This window comes from Nannobrachium achirus, assembly GCF_963921795.1.
Source record: "Nannobrachium achirus genome assembly, chromosome: 5".
NCBI lineage: Eukaryota > Metazoa > Chordata > Actinopteri > Myctophiformes > Myctophidae > Nannobrachium > Nannobrachium achirus.
In genome coordinates, this window is record NC_137814.1 from 43,157,611 (window position 1) to 43,175,962 (window position 18,352).

General features: G+C 42.1%; 1 protein-coding gene across 1 annotated transcript in view; it reads left to right on the plus strand.

Annotated features, from left to right (window-relative positions):
* Positions 1 to 18,352, plus strand: part of tnr (tenascin R (restrictin, janusin)) — a gene marked incomplete at both ends in the record, with an annotated part of 284,483 nt that overhangs the window by 236,678 nt on the left and 29,453 nt on the right. Inside the window, 2 exons of the mRNA XM_080725805.1 lie at positions 1,616 to 1,735; positions 4,715 to 4,858. Coding sequence (XP_080581931.1) covers positions 1,616 to 1,735; positions 4,715 to 4,858 — 264 coding nt within the window. The remainder of the gene's footprint in view (positions 1 to 1,615; positions 1,736 to 4,714; positions 4,859 to 18,352) is intronic.

The window sequence follows — 18,352 nt, forward strand, 5'->3', positions numbered from 1 at the left end:
ACATACAAGGTTTCCATGCGACACTGACAGCGACGCCATCCATAACTGGAGAGGGACATGGAGATAATGATGATTAGAATTCATAGTACTTGAGCGATGATATATATTTTTTTTCTTTTCTTTTCTAACACACCATCTCCATCGCTGATTGAATTCACTCGGCAAGTCTCCAATACATTCAATTAAACTGTTTTGCAATTAAACTAATTATTTTAATCGGGTTTGTTCATCTAACATCGCCCCAGTGATGAGGATTCAGTAGCAATGACTATGCAAATGGGCGCAATCTGAATCAGTTCTAGTCTTTTGATTGTGATGAGGGCAGGGCAATATTAATTACCCCATCTGGTCTGACCTTTATATCATATGTATTGGTCTCCGTCTTAAAAAAAAAGAGAAAATCACTCTGCAATGCTAAAATATTATGTCTGAGGAGAAATTGGGGTTGAAACACTGGGGGTAAAGGTATAATTAAATTCCAACTCAATCTTGGCATGTCCGGTAGCCTGGGAATTCAATGGAGGGACGGGGGGAGTAGCTCTAGGGACTAAAGCCTAAACTAGGCTATGAAAATAGCAGACCTACAAGCTCACAACGCGTCGCTTCCGCGCCACGTTGTGAGCTTGCAGGTCGGCTATTTCCGGCATGCGACGCCGTCGCACGGTGAAGTATACACCAGGCTTACCTTGACACTTTATTCAGCAAGTGTCACCGTATAATTCCCCTTTGAAGTTGTTATAATAGAATTGTAATGGAAAGTGGGGGAAGAGCATTATTACGAGCTAACAGAAGTGATGTATACTGTTAGTAGCATGGGGACATATCTGGGTTTCTATAATTACAGCATAGATTTGGGTCAAAATAATGTTGGGTTTGTATTACCCCCTCATGACCACTTATGCACACTTGGTTATTTCATTTATAGTGAATTGCGCATAAACACAATCCCGCAAGTATATGTTTATTGGCTAAATAAAGCACACCTCAGGGGTATTAAATACATGCTTACCGCAAGCAGATAATGATACCAATGATCTCAGCGGTGCACACCAACACAGAGAAAGAGAGAGTGGAAATGATAGGCGTTGTAAGGAAGTAAACACAATGGATCCGCAGCGCCATACATTAAATCACATTACACACCGAGTGTGATTACCTTCAGTCAATACAATTTCTACGTACTGTAGTTGTACTGGACATGGACGTGAAGATATAACAGAATCTCCAGAAAAGTGAAAATGATGCCGGGAAAAAATCCACTATGCCTGCAATAATTTATATTTATTCTATTTTACTGGCCAAACAGTGTTTGTTTCCTCTGTCATTGTCCTTGGTAAAGAGGACAGCTTCGCCAGACAAAAATACGGAAAAAGCTGTATGATACCACAGCTGCAACAGCAAAATAACCCAAAATAGGGCCCAATAACACAATTTGGCCAAAGTATTTCTATCAGGCTTTCCCCAGACGCCTTGCATTCACTTCTCCCCCTGTTTCCTTCAGATTAGATACACCAGCTATAGGCCCCCAACTTTACTTATTTGTCATTGATAGATGGTATTGTTTTTAAGAATATTACAATGACTAATGGTCTTATTTGTTGTGTTGTGTTCCCAGCCATGGACATGCCCACTGAGTTGACTGCCCTCAACATCACCCCACAAGGAGCCCTGCTGAGGTGGAACGCCCCTCTGTCCAATGTTGACAACTATGTGCTCACCCTCACATACAACCAGGGTATGTGATGGATGGACGGATGGGTGGATGGGTGGGTGGATGGATGGATGGATGGATAGATGGATGGATGGAAGGAAGCCAATCACATTCCTAAGCCATTCATTTGATGACCAGTAGTGGTTCCCTATGGAGACAAAAGGAGCTTGCTTTGTTCCCTATGGAGACACAAAGAGTCTCCTCAAATGATTGCCTTAGGAATGCGACAAAAAAAAGTCCCCATGGCATGGGGTGAGTAATTGATAGGAAAAAAGGCATTTGGAGGGTGAACTCTCCCTTTAAGTCCACACTGTAGGATTCATTTCATTACTACAGTAGCTATATTGCTGCATAGAAAGCTCAAATATGCACATTTTGCACTGGTCAACATTAACAGTTGACTGTCTGTAAGTTAGTTAGCATGTATCTCATCATCTGATCATGTTATGTGTAAGCCATATATCCAGGGGCGTAAAGGTCCCATATTGCTCAACTTTCAGAGTCAAAGGTACAGGGTAATAAGTCAGTGTCTCCTGCCAGGAGTCAAAGAGCTTGAATGCTCAGCGGAAACAGTTTCTGCCTGCACATTCCGAAGTGAGATATGACCGTGTGATACCCCTTATAAACTGTAACGTTGTACCTGAATCTCCGTGGGCTATACTATATTTTTCAGCCTTCATTTAACAAGTGTGCCTCAGTCCTCTCCAGGTAGGTGAGCAATATCCACATTGCTTTCTCCCTGTAGAGCCAATATGAAATGTGTTCCCTGAAATGAATGGACGGCTGCCAAGGCGAGTCAGCCACCTACACATTCTGCTTACGACCACCCGATGGATATTTGGAACCCGGCCCCGGCCAACGACAGAGGGATGAAATATGACCGTATAGTAACTCCCATAAGTGTCGATGGGAATTTAAAGTTTCAAATAAAAACCAGCTGCTTTTGGCAGTTGTTACACTTCACAAAAGTAATTGTCGAGCATAAACAACCGGTCAAAGCTATAACCACACTCGATCTCAACCATCAAGACATTAACCTCTGACTTTGATAAACTGTTTTTGAAAAGCATATTTCCGTTGTCCGTGGCCTTACTTTAAAACAAAGAAATCCATACTGTATTACTTGGAACCCTAGAGTCGACGGGTGATTTATAACCTGTCTGAGCCAACAGCTGCGAAATCAAATACCGACGTGCAAAGTTCTTTGTTGACAATTGACATCCATCACACAAGTAATGTGTAATGTCATGTAATGTGCTAATAGTCAAAACTTTACATGCACATGATGATGTCAACCATTGATAGTAGAATGAAAAGTAACTTTCATAACTTAAATATAACCGTGAAATATAGGATCCCCCCTCAGGGGTGTCGCACCAAATTCTGGGCCCTGGGTACAAGGATTCACTGTGGGCCCCCCATGAATGTTCTTCATAGGGGGAACTGGGAATGCATTATTACGCGTTGTTTTGTGCTTTAACTATTGAAAAATAGCAGATCTAAAAAATAGCAGATCTCGCAGCTTGTAGAAGATCTGCTATTTTTGAAAAATCATGAAACTTTGTGCAAGAATATTTCAAATCCTTATATGGTTTTTTGAAAAAAACTATGTTTCTATGTCAGTGGTGCTCAAACTTTTTCATGTGAAGGACCCCCAAAATGATATGTATTTGGCCACAGACCCCCATCTCAAAATATTTTGCTCCAGGGACCCCCCAGAAGTGAAGATTTGAGTTACAAATGTTCGCTTGAAAAATGATTTGCACACATTTTCACGACTTTTCAAAAAATAGCAGATCTACAAGCTCGCAGTGTGGCACTCGGTGCCACACTGTGAGCTTGTATATCTGCTATTTTTCAATAGCTAAAGTAATTAAGGCCCCTCCACCTTGGGCCCTAGTAACTTTGTGACCTTGTGACGCCACTGCCCCCCCCCCCCCCCCCCCCCCCCCTTGCATTTGTTAATGCCCTGGTTAGGTTAAAGCTAATCTGGGTTCCCTGAAGCTTCTCATTTTGGTTAAAGCATACTGTAGAGTTTCCGTGAGTGAGTAAAGGTGCTGACCGTCCAAGCCAGTAATAGATCTGGCCATCGTCCTTGCACTTGACGCACACTTGGAAAGAAGTCTCTCGCCCTGGCCAGTCAATACAGCTTTCATCAATATCAACACAAATTATAAGCCAAATGAGAAGACAGCCCGCCAAGCGTATGCCAATGAATTATTGACACTTTGAGGTATTCATTAAATGTCCTGTTTTTATTAGGTCAGCTTGTGTGGTGAAAATGTCATGCTGGTTACTTTCTTTCTGGTAGATTCTTCATAATCAATTGATTTGATATAATTGAGCTAAATACATGATAATGTAGCTATATTATCTCTAAACAGATTGGAGAACAGATTCTTCTCTAAATGGATTCATGAAATATGTTATTATATTATATGTAATCCAGGTTTTAATGTATTTGGGCTTTTTATTTTGTTTTAGAGATGGTCCGATTGATCGGCAATGGATCAGATCAGCTCGATATGAATGTAATTAATGTGATCGGTGATTCCGATCAAAAGGTAAATTCACAGATCCGATCAATGACGTATTATGTACATGTGCTAGTCAAGGGTTTGTTATGGTCTGATCACACTCCGGATCCGAAGGTAGCAGTTATAACACTGCATACCATCCGCCTTAAAACGGAAGGAAGAAGTGTTTGTTATGGTCGTGCTGTGCTGCTCTGCTAGTGCCTGGCCCTGCACGCATGCTTAAACATGTCCGAAAAGTTAAATAAAATATGTAATGACTTTTAAAAATATAAATGGTAGCACTTTAAACTAAGGTCCTGTTAACAAACATTTATTAAGAGATAATAAGATGTTTATAAGAATAATATTGATCGGTATCAGTAAAGGAACGTACAATTAGTTATGTTATAATAATAATACAGGAGAACGATTCCTTTCTGCCAAAAGCAAGACACTAAAGTGTGTTCTATCTTTCTGTGTTTTCCAGTTTCAACTGACACCATTTTTGTGGAAGGCGACCGGCAGGAGCACCAGCTATCCAGTTTGAAGCCCAGTACCAGCTACTCTGTAGCGCTCTACGCTACCAAAGGACCCCTGACCTCCGGCACCGTCATTGCCAACTTCCAGACACGTAAGCATTCATTTAGTTCATTATATTCATTGGACTAATTTGGGACCAAGAACAATAACAACCCTCTATAAATCCATAAACTAAGCTTATAGACTTTGCCACGCCAACATGTTGCTGCTTGAATTCTTGAATACAATGTTTCGCGGTAGGAAATGTGCATAACATCCCGAAACCCCTGAGAAATTGCCTCTGTATGCCAAATTCATGACTTCAGAATTTTGCTGAAAAATACACAGAAGACACTCTATATGACTTCCTTGCATCAAAACATCAGGATTTAGATTCAAAATCAGCAGCACATTTGTGATATGAACAAAGTAGCTATTTTACATGGCATGGTGGAATGATCGATTCTGACTGGTCAAGCATGGCATTCTGCAGTGCAGTCTGTTAATTCTGGAGAGCAGACCGCTGCTATGAATAATAGACCATTGCTATGTACGCAGTTCTGATCAATAGACTGAGCACATGGATCATACCAATCTGCAGAGAGTAAGTTTTGTTGCTGTAATAATCAGCTCATTTGCATGTTTATTCACAACACCTGTGGCATAAGATAGAGATGTCTGATGATGATTGATGAAGGTCAAACCTTGCATTAATACGTTTGCGTGTGAAGTGAAGTGTGCCGGACTCTTCTCTTTCTAAATATCACATTACTGGAGCGGCAGTGGCTCAGGAATTAAAGAGGCCGCTTTGGAAAGGGAAGGTTCCCGGTTCGATTCCCAACTTTACCCCTAGGTTAGTGTCGATATGTTCTTGCGCAAGACACTGAAACCCTAACTTCTCCTGCTGAGCAGGTTGGTGCCTTGTATGGTTTCCTCTGCTGTCGGTGTGTTAAGGGGTGGATGTAATGCACCTTGTAAAGCACTTTGCATATACTGTAGGCACATACAGTACATTTTCAATTTTTGCTGCAATTGAGCACTCATCACTCTATTAAAATGTAATGCTTTGCAGTATAATAACTTGCAGATGGTCAGCCTGATCATCATTCACATTCCTCTTTCTAGGGATGCATCGTTAGCAGAGGCTTCATTTCAGATAAAAAATTAAAACAAAATAAAATGTAAGGTGGCAAATCAGAGTGCTTTGCAATGTTCAGAGGTGGAGAAAGTATGCAAAAATACCTGAATTTGAGGTTAAATGCGAACGCAGGGTGGCAATTTCCTTCCCCTGGGACCCAAAATGCCACCCCTGATTGTGAGGAAACCTTCAGGGCCAAGGAATTGTTCTACCACTTTTTCTAGTCACGTGTTCAAATACTGGATTGTGATTGGCTTAAAACAGTAGTAAATGAGGCCACAATAGCCGGAATGTGTGAAATGCCCGGATGTACATGCAAATGAGGCACATTTCCGAGATCAATACGCGATGAACGCATCCGGGGACTTCAGGAGGGAGTCGGAACCCTATGGTCGGAACACCTTTCCCCCCACCAACAAATGTCGGTCGCAGCGGTCCTTTGTTTACTAACGTGCGTACTATCGTCGCCGATTTATTTGGATCCAATGCAATCCGCCAACTTTAAAGCCCCTTTTCTCTGAACCTATGCCTTTCTGGAAGCGAACAGCCTCTATTTACGGCCGGAACGGTGCTTTTAACTGACGTTAGCTTAGCTGTAAGCTAGGCGACCGAGTATTTCCCGGTGAATCTTTGCGCAAAGGTGGGGGCTTGGGAGTGTGGGGGTCTGGGGGACACGCACCACCACTGACTATTGCTGATGATGGAGAGGTTCTATAGCTTAGCCTTTATGTATTGAAAATGAGAGGCACTCTTGCCGATTTAGTAAGAGACTCGTCTCCAATTGCAAGATATTTAAAAGTTATTTGGGGCCATGATGATGATGATATCCTTTTCTTCCCACAACTAGACTAAGGATTTTATATTGTCTGTGTTATTGTTTACAACCACTGAACCACAATTATTCACGTGTGGCAAGATTCACTCGTTTTTAGTAGGCTATATAGTGTAGGCTTAGAAGAAGCCTTTTCAGAAGTTAATTTAATGATTTCCATTTAATGATTTCATTTATCCTCATCTAATGCACCGTATGCACGCTGTTTAAAGGCCGTGTAGGCTTTTCAGAAGTTAATTGAATGTTTTCCATTTGCGCTAATGCACGCAACTGTTTTCGCCAGGTTTTAAGGTCTTATTTTAGTTGTTTCTCATAAGCTCGCAACCCTCCTTGCCCATCGGCCCCCACCTTTGCGCACAGATTCACCGGGAAATACTCGGTCGCGTAAGCTAGACATCTGTCTCAGCATGGAGTTGGCGCCATCTGGTGGTGAGTAGAAGATGTTGTTTGTGGCACTATTTGTTGTTATGGCGGAAGTTTTATAGGCAATAATGATTGTAACTTAAGATCCTTGCAAGTTACAACTATGTGTTTTCTTTCATGTATATGGGAAAAAGTGGTAGAAAAGCTATTTACCACTCGGGGTCGGACATTATGCTCTGATAATGTCCTGTGTTAGGGGGTTATCGGACTCGGCTTCGCCTCGTCCGATCACCCCCTAACACAGGACATTATCAGAGCATAATGTCCTCTCACTCGGGGTAAATTGCTTACTTCTACCACTTTTTCTAGTCACGTGTTCAAATACTGGATTGTGATTGGCTTAAAACAGTAGTAAATGAGGCCACAATAGCCGGAATGTGTGAAATGCCCGGATGTACATGCAAATGAGGCACATTTCCGAGATCAATACGCGATGAACGCATCCGGGGACTTCAGGAGGGAGTCGGAACCCTATGGTCGGAACACCTTTCCCCCCACCAACAAATGTCGGTCGCAGCGGTCCTTTGTTTACTAACGTGCGTACTATCGTCGCCGATTTATTTGGATCCAATGCAATCCGCCAACTTTAAAGCCCCTTTTCTCTGAACCTATGCCTTTCTGGAAGCGAACAGCCTCTATTTACGGCCGGAACGGTGCTTTTAACTGACGTTAGCTTAGCTGTAAGCTAGGCGACCGAGTATTTCCCGGTGAATCTTTGCGCAAAGGTGGGGGCTTGGGAGTGTGGGGGTCTGGGGGACACGCACCACCACTGACTATTGCTGATGATGGAGAGGTTCTATAGCTTAGCCTTTATGTATTGAAAATGAGAGGCACTCTTGCCGATTTAGTAAGAGACTCGTCTCCAATTGCAAGATATTTAAAAGTTATTTGGGGCCATGATGATGATGATATCCTTTTCTTCCCACAACTAGACTAAGGATTTTATATTGTCTGTGTTATTGTTTACAACCACTGAACCACAATTATTCACGTGTGGCAAGATTCACTCGTTTTTAGTAGGCTATATAGTGTAGGCTTAGAAGAAGCCTTTTCAGAAGTTAATTTAATGATTTCCATTTAATGATTTCATTTATCCTCATCTAATGCACCGTATGCACGCTGTTTAAAGGCCGTGTAGGCTTTTCAGAAGTTAATTGAATGTTTTCCATTTGCGCTAATGCACGCAACTGTTTTCGCCAGGTTTTAAGGTCTTATTTTAGTTGTTTCTCATAAGCTCGCAACCCTCCTTGCCCATCGGCCCCCACCTTTGCGCACAGATTCACCGGGAAATACTCGGTCGCGTAAGCTAGACATCTGTCTCAGCATGGAGTTGGCGCCATCTGGTGGTGAGTAGAAGATGTTGTTTGTGGCACTATTTGTTGTTATGGCGGAAGTTTTATAGGCAATAATGATTGTAACTTAAGATCCTTGCAAGTTACAACTATGTGTTTTCTTTCATGTATATGGGAAAAAGTGGTAGAAAAGCTATTTACCACTCGGGGTCGGACATTATGCTCTGATAATGTCCTGTGTTAGGGGGTTATCGGACTCGGCTTCGCCTCGTCCGATCACCCCCTAACACAGGACATTATCAGAGCATAATGTCCTCTCACTCGGGGTAAATTGCTTACTTCTAGTTTATCTAGAGTGGTGTGTGCCTCTACATAAACTTTATGCTCTGGACTTCTTGCAAAAGAGAGAGAAAAAAAAAAACTTTTCTTGTCAGCAGAGGCGTTCATATCCCCCAAGGAGGACGAGGCGACAGTTTCCTGGCCTGCACTGCAGCACAGAGAGAGAGAGAGAGAGAGAGAGAGAGAGAGAGAGAGAGAGAGAGAGAGACTGAGAGAGAGGGGGAGGCTGCAGAAAACACAAGATACACTTGCACAACGCGCCCAAAAGCTGGGCTACATAATCTCCACTTCAAAACTCAAGTGGGGCTGTAGGACGTTAGATGCTCCTCCATCCAGGCCTATATATATGCATCACACCACATACATACATACACAGACACCAGCTCCTCTTGGCAGCTTAAGGTGCTTCTAATTTGGGAGAGAGACTCTCACAGCCACAAGGCTGTGCTACAGTACCACTTGTGCTTTTATGTCTTTCCAGAGAGCAGAAGAAATGTGCATTTTTTTCTACCCTTGCCCTACACTAACTAGACATCTTCAAATGAGATAAGACTGGAGAGATTGTACTTTGATGTACATTTGCTGACAACATACACAGTCGATAATGAGATAGATTTGGTGTAGTTTCAAGCACCACCTTGCTTTGAACGGATCCGGCATGCCGTCGTGTTGATGGTGACTTTCAGTGTAACTGTACCCCCTGAAGAGAGTGGACAGCAATTATTCATGCCACTGCAGCTTGGAGTGAAAATATTGGATGAGGAGACATTATGTGAAATACCTTGCTATTGGGCCTTGCCATTGCAAACCCCAAGGAGCCTGAACTGTACATTTCTATTTTTCTCTTGTCTAGAATCTTGGTGCAGAAACTGCAGATTGACACTGCATTCAGATACAATGCAGTTTGATTTGAATAGAGATTCAATATTTAACCATAGAGGGTACTGTTTGTGGGAGATATAGCCTACAGTATTTTATGTCTTCTACACAAATTAGCTTTCTATGCACATTCTGTTTTTATTATGAGCGAGGACATGAACCATAATAACAATCTTGATAGTCTATAAATCTAACTTTTACAGCATTGGAGGGGCTGCTTGTTCAGGAAAAAGTTAGCAGAGCTTAAGACACAGATGACTTGTGTTTTATGGAGTTTGCGATACGCCATAGCCATAGCTGGAATGGTGAATTTTACTCAACTAGCTATGACAGATACAAATTGATATGTATTTGGCTGTAGACCCCTATGTTGTGCCAGGAACCCCATAAGAGAAATTGTTTTGTTAAAAGGTATTGCACATCTTTCTAAATTTGTCAAAGTCTTTAGAGAATAGCCGTCCAAAAACAATGCGATGCGTTGTGAGCTTTTAGATCTACTATTTCTGAATAAACAAAGTAGAATTAGGGTTAGTGTGAAACTGATTTTGATGCTACATTCTGAGCTTGTAGATCAGCTATTTCTGCTCAAGAGCTTTGGTGTTGAGTGACAAAAGGAGCAGACCTAATATAGAGTCTTGGGCAACTCAAGTCAATTAAGTATATAGGGTTTAAGTGGTTTTAGAGACCAAGCTATCATAGAGTATTGGAGGAACATATCTCACAGCTGCAATTCAATGGTACTCCCCTTAAAATGTGACTTCATTTGTAGCTGGGGAGTTAGAATTCAATTAAGAAGCATTGGAGGACCGATCCCTGAGTTTAATCAAGCACTGCCCTTTTAGTAAAATCTCATTTATATACACTGTTTTTGGTCGAATTAATTACAAAGTGTTGCAGGCCATTGAGCATGGCTGCTCAGGTGCCAGCACCTCCATCATGCACGTGTACGCCGCACGCACGCGTGTGCACGCACATGCAATAACACACACCGTTCCCCTGCTGGACGGCGTTGACATGTAATCACAGCAGGGGGTGACTGAGTTCCCTCAATTTGAGAGCGGCCTTGTCTGAATGTTCATTAGAGCCCCTAATAGAATTCCTAATGCCCAGTTATGCTCTGCTAACACAGCCTGTTTCTTTGTGTTTCTTTTTTTTAAGCTCTTACGCTCGGATAGAAAATGTCACAGTGTGAATGGGCTGTGAAAGGGGATGAGTGCACACTGACTTGGTTGGTTAGCTTGTCTCGAGCGCTGCCAATGTCTCTCTGTTTCAGCCTTTCTCTGTCTCTCTGTACTTAGCCATGGAGACTCACGGCTCACACACCAGACCACAAAGAGAGACACAAAACTATAGTCGACGGCTTATAACACAGAATAAGGGACTCACAGGTTGTACGCAAAGTTTGGAAATGGATCTCACGATCAGGAAAGGAGTTTTAATCACTTAAACCAAGGGTCTTCAACAGGGGGTCCGGGACCCCTAGGGGGTCCTCAGAGTTACTACAGGGGGTCCTCCAAATCTTTGTGTGATAGAAAATTTTTTTCCTCCTATTTTATATTAACCACTTGAACCCTAGTGTCCAAATTCTCAGAACTTTGCCAAAAATAGCAGATCTACAAGCTCACAACGCTCACGCGCTGCGTGAGCGTTGTGAGCTTGTAGATCAGCTATTTTCGGCAAAGAGGTTTGTTGTAGAGGCGGAAAAGGGCAGACTAAGTGTGAAGAGTGGAATGTCAAGTTTATTAAGTATTGACCGTTCAAGTGGTTACATACTGTATCTGAAAACACAAATTGACATGAATCCAAAATACTCTGATGATTGTGCTGTCAAACTGAAACTATATGGAATCTATGAAAAGGTTGTGGGGGTCCCTGCTTCATCCCTCTCTCTCAGCTAAGCCAAGGGGTCCTTGGCCTGAAAATGTTGAAGACCCCTGGGGCTTAAACCCTATATGGTTGACTGGAGTCCCTCTGGGCATTTCCTGTTTTTGCTCTACCAGGCTTTCCCCAGAATATGGATGCTGGGGTAAGTGGTTCATTTAGTGAAAGTGTTTCGTCATCCACAGTCTTTGGGAGTCAGGGCTAGCTATCACTTCCCAGTGACTGGTGGTACAGCATATTCTCTGAAATGCTGAGCATGCCGCTGCAAGGCAACACAGCTGTCCAATTAGAACAATTAGCCTGTTATTGCTGGTTTAACGTGGCTACAGTGCTGCTGACTCAGCGGTTTAAAGCCAGGTGGTTCACCTCTGATTAGCCCATGATTGTTGTTAAATACAGTAGCATTGTTGTTGTTTTTAGTGGAGTGTTGGAGCAATGGGCATTACAATTCATTCATTTTCTTGTCTAACTATTATATCGTCGTTGTCGCGTGGAAACCTTGTATGTCCAAAACCGTTTGTTTTGTATTTATCATTTTAAAAATGATTTAAAATAGTGAAAATAGCGATCTACAAGCACACAACGCCTCGCACCGCGAGGCGTTGTGTGCTTGTAGATGTGCTGTTTTCACTACTTTTGTGCAACGGCCTTGTATGATGAAGCAGGGCTTTGCTTTGCGAAAAAATTTACAAATTTGAAACTTGGAGATACGAGGTTTCTGCCCGACAGTGACGATATAGATTCATACTTACTGTCTATAATTCCAGTCCTCAGTGAGACTACAAGAGGGGGAAGGAAGACAATTAGAACGTTAACAAGGTTTTGATCATCGGGACCTCGAGAGCCACATCTCGAGACCCCATTATATGAAAAAAGTTATATATTATATACACAGTATCTGCAGTGGTTAGGTGGTCTCTTTACTGAAAATGTAATTTAAGTTATTTGAAGCAGACGGTGCCACCATAACGGGCACTAAATGTGTCACCATCTTTATTGCAGTTCAGACATTTGCAATTACCTCTCTCCATTGGAAGAGCAATACAACAGATTGCTTTTACATTTAGCGCAAAGTACACATTTCTTATTATCACAGATTGGAATTTTGTTAATTTCAGTTTATTAACCCAACGTATTGATTACAAAAGCAGCAGATTATGAAAGCAAACAAATCCCGAATATAATCTACATTCAACGCCCATGAGCATGCATTACCATCTGCACAGATTCGCCCAATTAAAAACGAGCACACAGATGCAACATCTACCCCATTGAACAACTTCCCCTTGGCCCCTTCTTACATCACATTATACCACCAATCGCCTCAGACCCTTTTTCCATCTGCTCGTCTGCCGCTGTTTACTGCCCGAGATCCGTTTACACAGCCAGTTTAATGAGAGATTAGATAAAGAAAAAAAAAAAGAAAAAACAATCCCAATTATCTTATTCACATTTCGGTGTCCTCTGTGTCGCAGGATATGGGACATGCGGAACCTGCCAGCGACTAAAATCAACACCTGTTTACCTGATTGTGTACCCTGACACGCACTGGTTTAATTATACGCAGAGAATGAGTGGAGGCGAGGCCGAAGGCTGGTATAAATGGGGAACGAGATGGGGGGGAAAAAGGAGGAAGGAGGAGACCGAGTTGGACTCTGCGCGTGCATGTGTGTGTGTGTGTGTGCATGCGAGAGAGAAAGTGTGTGTGTGTGTGTGTGTGTGTGTGTGTGTGTGTGTGTGTGTGTGTGTGTGTGTGTGTGCGTGTGCGTGCGTGTGTGTGTGTGTGTGTGTGTGCATGAGTGAGCAAGCTTTCTCGTCAGATAATCATTTATGAACGTATTTAGTTGCCCTGATTAATAAATACGTTCTTTGATTTTGAAGCAGAAGCTTTGTGTTTTGGCTTGAGCGTTAGAGAGAGAAGCAGTGGTTGTGGCCGTGGGCAGTTTTATCATAGCATGTCAAAAGCCCCTCTCTCTCTCTCTCTCTCTCTCTCTCTCTCTCTCTCTCTCTCTCAAACTCTGCCATCTGTCTGTTTGCTCGCAAAAGCATCTTTAGACAAGATGCCAATGCTGAAGCAACATCCACCAGCGTGAGGTGACGACAGCGAGAAACAACACATTTCCACTCAGCCTCTAGTCTCTGGCCAAACAGAATTGGAATGGCAGCAAGTCAGATAACAGGAGGAGGCGATATCAAATGCAAAGAAAGAAAGACAGAGATGAGCTGAAGGAGTATAGGGAAGAGCAGGAGGCGCGCTGTGTGTGCGCGCGTGTGTGTGTGTGTGTGTGTGTGTGTGTGTGTGTGTGTGTGTGTGTGTGTGTGTGTGTGTGTGTGTGTGTGTGTGTGTGTGTGTGTGTGTGTGTGCACTTGTATTACTATAGCTGTGAGGACTAATGTCGTATAGAGTTAGACATTTTGAAGACCGTTTTCTGGTTATCATAGAAGATTTGCGGTATAGTTAAAACAACATATAGTGTTAGTCTAACTGTTCCAAAAACACTCAGGTTTGCGTAAGGATTAGGCTTAAAGGAGTAGTTCACCACTTTTCAACCTGTCGTCATAATAATAGGTCCTCACAATGTTCATGATAAAATATCAATTTTTTTTTTCTACTCAGTCCAAGTCTCCTAGGAGAGCTGTGGGAAGTTCAGAATCCATCGTCTTGTGACATCATCATTTTTTTTTTTTTAAACAATATGTTTATTTAGTTTTTTTCCTTTTTTAAAGACACACAAAACCACAATACAATAAAAGACCACAATCAAAATTCTGACATTTCCCAAAAAAAGAATTAATCAATCTTTAAAAAAAAAAAAAGATTTAGATTTTTATTATTGCGAGAACAATGGCTTCCACTTTAAAATTGCAACTTTTCAGGAATAGAAAGCCTGCAGTTTCTATAAGCTGGATTGGTAATCGGTGATGTCACAAGACGATGGGTTTCTGACCTGCCCACAGCCCTCCTCTGAAAAAAACAAACAAAAAAAAACAAAAAAGCTATTTTTGAGTGAGGACCAATTATATGAACATAGGTTGAAAAGTGGTGGAGTGCCCCTTTAAGCATTTAGAGGTTAGGTTTAGTGGTTAGTGTTAAGTGCGTGGTTTATATACTTGCATCCCGGCTACTGTCCTAAAATGTTGACGTCCTCACAAATACACAAGTATTACTATAAATAGTAATACACTGTGTATGTGGTTGGGGGGGGGGGGGCAGTCAAAGTTGGGGGATGCAGAGAAAGGGTATCAAGTGGAAGGGATGGAGGAGATTTGCGGGTGGGAGGAACAGGAGAGGAGGCGGTTTGATAGATGGGAGGACGGGGGCGAACATGGGCTGAGAGGAGCACGTCAGTGAGGCAGAGAAAGGAGGAGGCCTAGCTGGAGATTAGGAGGAGAGGAGGAAGAGGTCCCCTCATCACTGTGGAGACGTGGACTCTGGTTCACCTCGGTGAACATAGTCAGGTAGAAAACCTTGTATGTCCAACACGTTCTGTCACAAAAAAATAAAAATAAATACAAAAATAAAGCTAACGCCTTTTGAGCTTGTAGGTCAGCTATTTTTACAACCTTTGTGTGACACTGCATGAAATCTATCATTTAAAAAAAGTTGAAACATCAAAATAAATATGGCGATACAAGGTTTCTGCCTGACAGCAACAATATCCCTTCAGTCTAATCTGCAGAGCTCAGTCCTTTCTCTCTCTCGGTCTCTGTGTAGCTGTCCTCCTCCTCTGTCTATCCTCTTGTCTTTACAGCTCTGTTACTCTGTGAGGCTTCTGCCCATCACCGCCTGAGATGAGTTGCCCTGGACGCTGGGAGGTTATCCAGGCGCACACACACACACACACACACACATACTGTTAATTAGTGAGCCGTCAGGGATAACTCACAACACACAAATATGGTTGACACAATATGAGCCTTACTGAGGTTTTTTGGTTGTGTGTGCGTGCATGCATGTGTGCGTGCGTGTGAGCGCTCTATCCGGGTAAAACCCTGGGTCAGCCGTTGAACTAAACTGGCTAAAGACCCAACTCTTGCAGGGCTAAAGGCAAAGCATTCTTGTCAGCCTGTCAGTGAAATACTGTTATTTTCACAGAGAGAGAGAGAGAGAGAGAGAGAGAGAACCAGCCGAGAATGAAAAAGTCAGAGGGGGAGAACTAGGTGATGTTTCATCCCCTCGTCTCAGCATTGACAGTGCAGTATATTAGCAGAGCCAGGAGCTAATCTTTTTAATCACCACTACCACACTGTGTGAGCGAATAGCTGACAATGCACCCCGCAGGTATGATGTAACACCGGGAAACCACTTCCTCAATACCAAGCCAACCTGTGTCGTACAGTAGGTGGCGTCAAAATGAGCTTCTGTTGTGTCAAAAAGGCCTGTCCTACCACACAGCGAACCAGAAGCCACCCCCAACTCTCCCAGTGATGTAAGTTGGGGAAATAGTCTTAATAGTGTTAAAGAAGCCACGGTAATCAGCAATGGCTATTAATAAGCTAAAAGGGGAATTCTCGCTATTTCTACGTCCCATTATTTTGACTACGGGCGTTGGGCAGGTTAGCTACTCACCAGCATCAGTGTTACTGAGGTTAGTGTTTGTGTTAGGTTTAGGTATAGAGGTTACCATTCACCAACGTCGGCAGGTTAGCATTACACCAAGTTAATATTCACCCGCGTCAAAATACTGGGACGTAGAACAAATGTTATGTTGAAATATCAACACGCTCCCAAGCTACAAATGCTGTTTTGAAAAAAAAAAAAAAAAAAAAAGATTAAAGGGATATTCCACTTTCAAAAAAACTTTTGGTCATTTTATTGTCTAATCAGGCTTTTATGAACACCCTGAACAGTTTTAAATTTGCTTCATTCAATATTTAGATATTTGATGTAAATGTTATCTGGCCCTCCAGGCTCAGGGCCTCTCACCACACACACCCATTGTAACTTCAAACTCCATTTTAACCATGATAGATTCATTAAAAACACCCATTATTTTTCTGGTGACTCATATTCCCCTCCTAATACATGAGCAGACCGTGTTTTCTCAATAACTTTTTTCATTTATTTTTAATAAAATATTATTGTATTACATTTTTTGCATTTTCCCAAAGAATTATTAAAAATAAAAGAAAAAGGTTATCGAAAAAACACGGTCTGCTCACGTATTAGGAGGGTAGTGTGAGTCACCAGAAAAAATAATGTGTGTTTTTAATGAATCTATCGTGGTTAAAATGGAGTTTGAAGTTACAATGGGTGTGTGTGGGGAGAGGCCCTGAGCCTGGAGGGCCAGATAACATTTACATCAAATATCTAAATATTGAATCAAGCTAATTAAAAACTGTTCAGGGTGTTCATAAAAGCCTGATTAGACGATAAAATGTCCAAAAGTTTTTTGAAAGTGGAATATCCCTTTAACTGCATGTTAAATGTGATGTAACGGGTGGTAAACTTGAGTGTGCTCGCCTCCTCAATCGAGACATTGTAATCTCTGCCTGAAAATTATCCCAAGGCAAGGATGAGTGAATGAATGTGCTGCTTACTGCATGGAGATATGGTTAAAACCTGCAGTTTAATGACTCCATTACACGATGCATGCATCTTTGTTCCTTTACAACAGTGGTTTTCAACCCTTTTCGTACCAAGTTCTATTATTTATTCTGCATTTGAGTCACGGACCACAATTTGATGAGTTTTAGCCTCTCAGACCCAAACCTTCGAATATTTTATCATTGGATGATATTTTGTCCACAATTCCATGCTGTATTGACGTGGTGCCATAGGAGAGATGACAGGCAAATGTTGACAAAAAAATAAATAAAATAAAATAAATAAAAAATCTGCATTCTCTAATTTTGTTGACTTCTTGTAAATTAAGCAATGCAGATGTTTAACAATAATTTAACTCTTGAGAGTGTAAAATGAAACCAAATGCACTCACAAGGGTGCATTTGGTTTCCCCCCCAAGGCTTACTGGTTGAGAACCACTGCCTTACAACATTGCCTTTATGAATGTATGAGGGCTGGGGTCTTACATCTCACTGTAAGTCATTGTGAACTTCAGAGAGAACACATTCTGTAATCGTAGGCCGTGGCTCCTGTGTGTGTGTGTGTGTGTGTGTGTGTGTGTGTGTGTGTGTGTGTGTGTGTGTGTGTGTGTGTGTGTGTGTGTGTGTGTGTGTGTGTGTGTGTGTGTGTGTGTGTGTGTGCGTGTGTGTGTGCGTGTGTGTGCGTGTGCGTGCTTGTTTTACAAATGTAAACTGCTTGTGTTCACATTTGGAAGCCTGGGAAGCTAATGTGCACTAATATGTTGTGCAAGGCCTGCAGATTGCAGGAATGCCATCAGCTAAGACATTGGCTAAATTCTATTCAGTGTCTGTGATAATTGGCCGTCACCGCGTATGGAGGAGACGGTGCTTCCTGTATCCGTGATCTGTATCCTGAAACACTTATTGTTGAGTGTGTGTGTGTGTGTGTGTGTGTGTGTGTGTGTGTGTGTGTGTGTGTGTGCGTGTGCGTGTGTGTGTGTGTGTGTATGTGCATGTTTGTGCGTGCACGTGCGTGCGTGCATAGATGTGTGGACATGCACAGAAAGGACTGACTGTTCTCTTTAGTTTGATGTATATTATTTATTATTAAGTTGGCCTTCACTAAATAAGCTGAAAAGTAGAAATATTCCCGGGGATACTATTCTGTAATTTATACACTTTTGCTGTTGGCGCCTGCTTGCGTCCTGTAGGTATATGGGATTTCACCATCTGCATAATCATATTGAGCCTTTAAATATTCAGTATTTGCTTCTAGAGGCCTTGTTATTCAAAGAG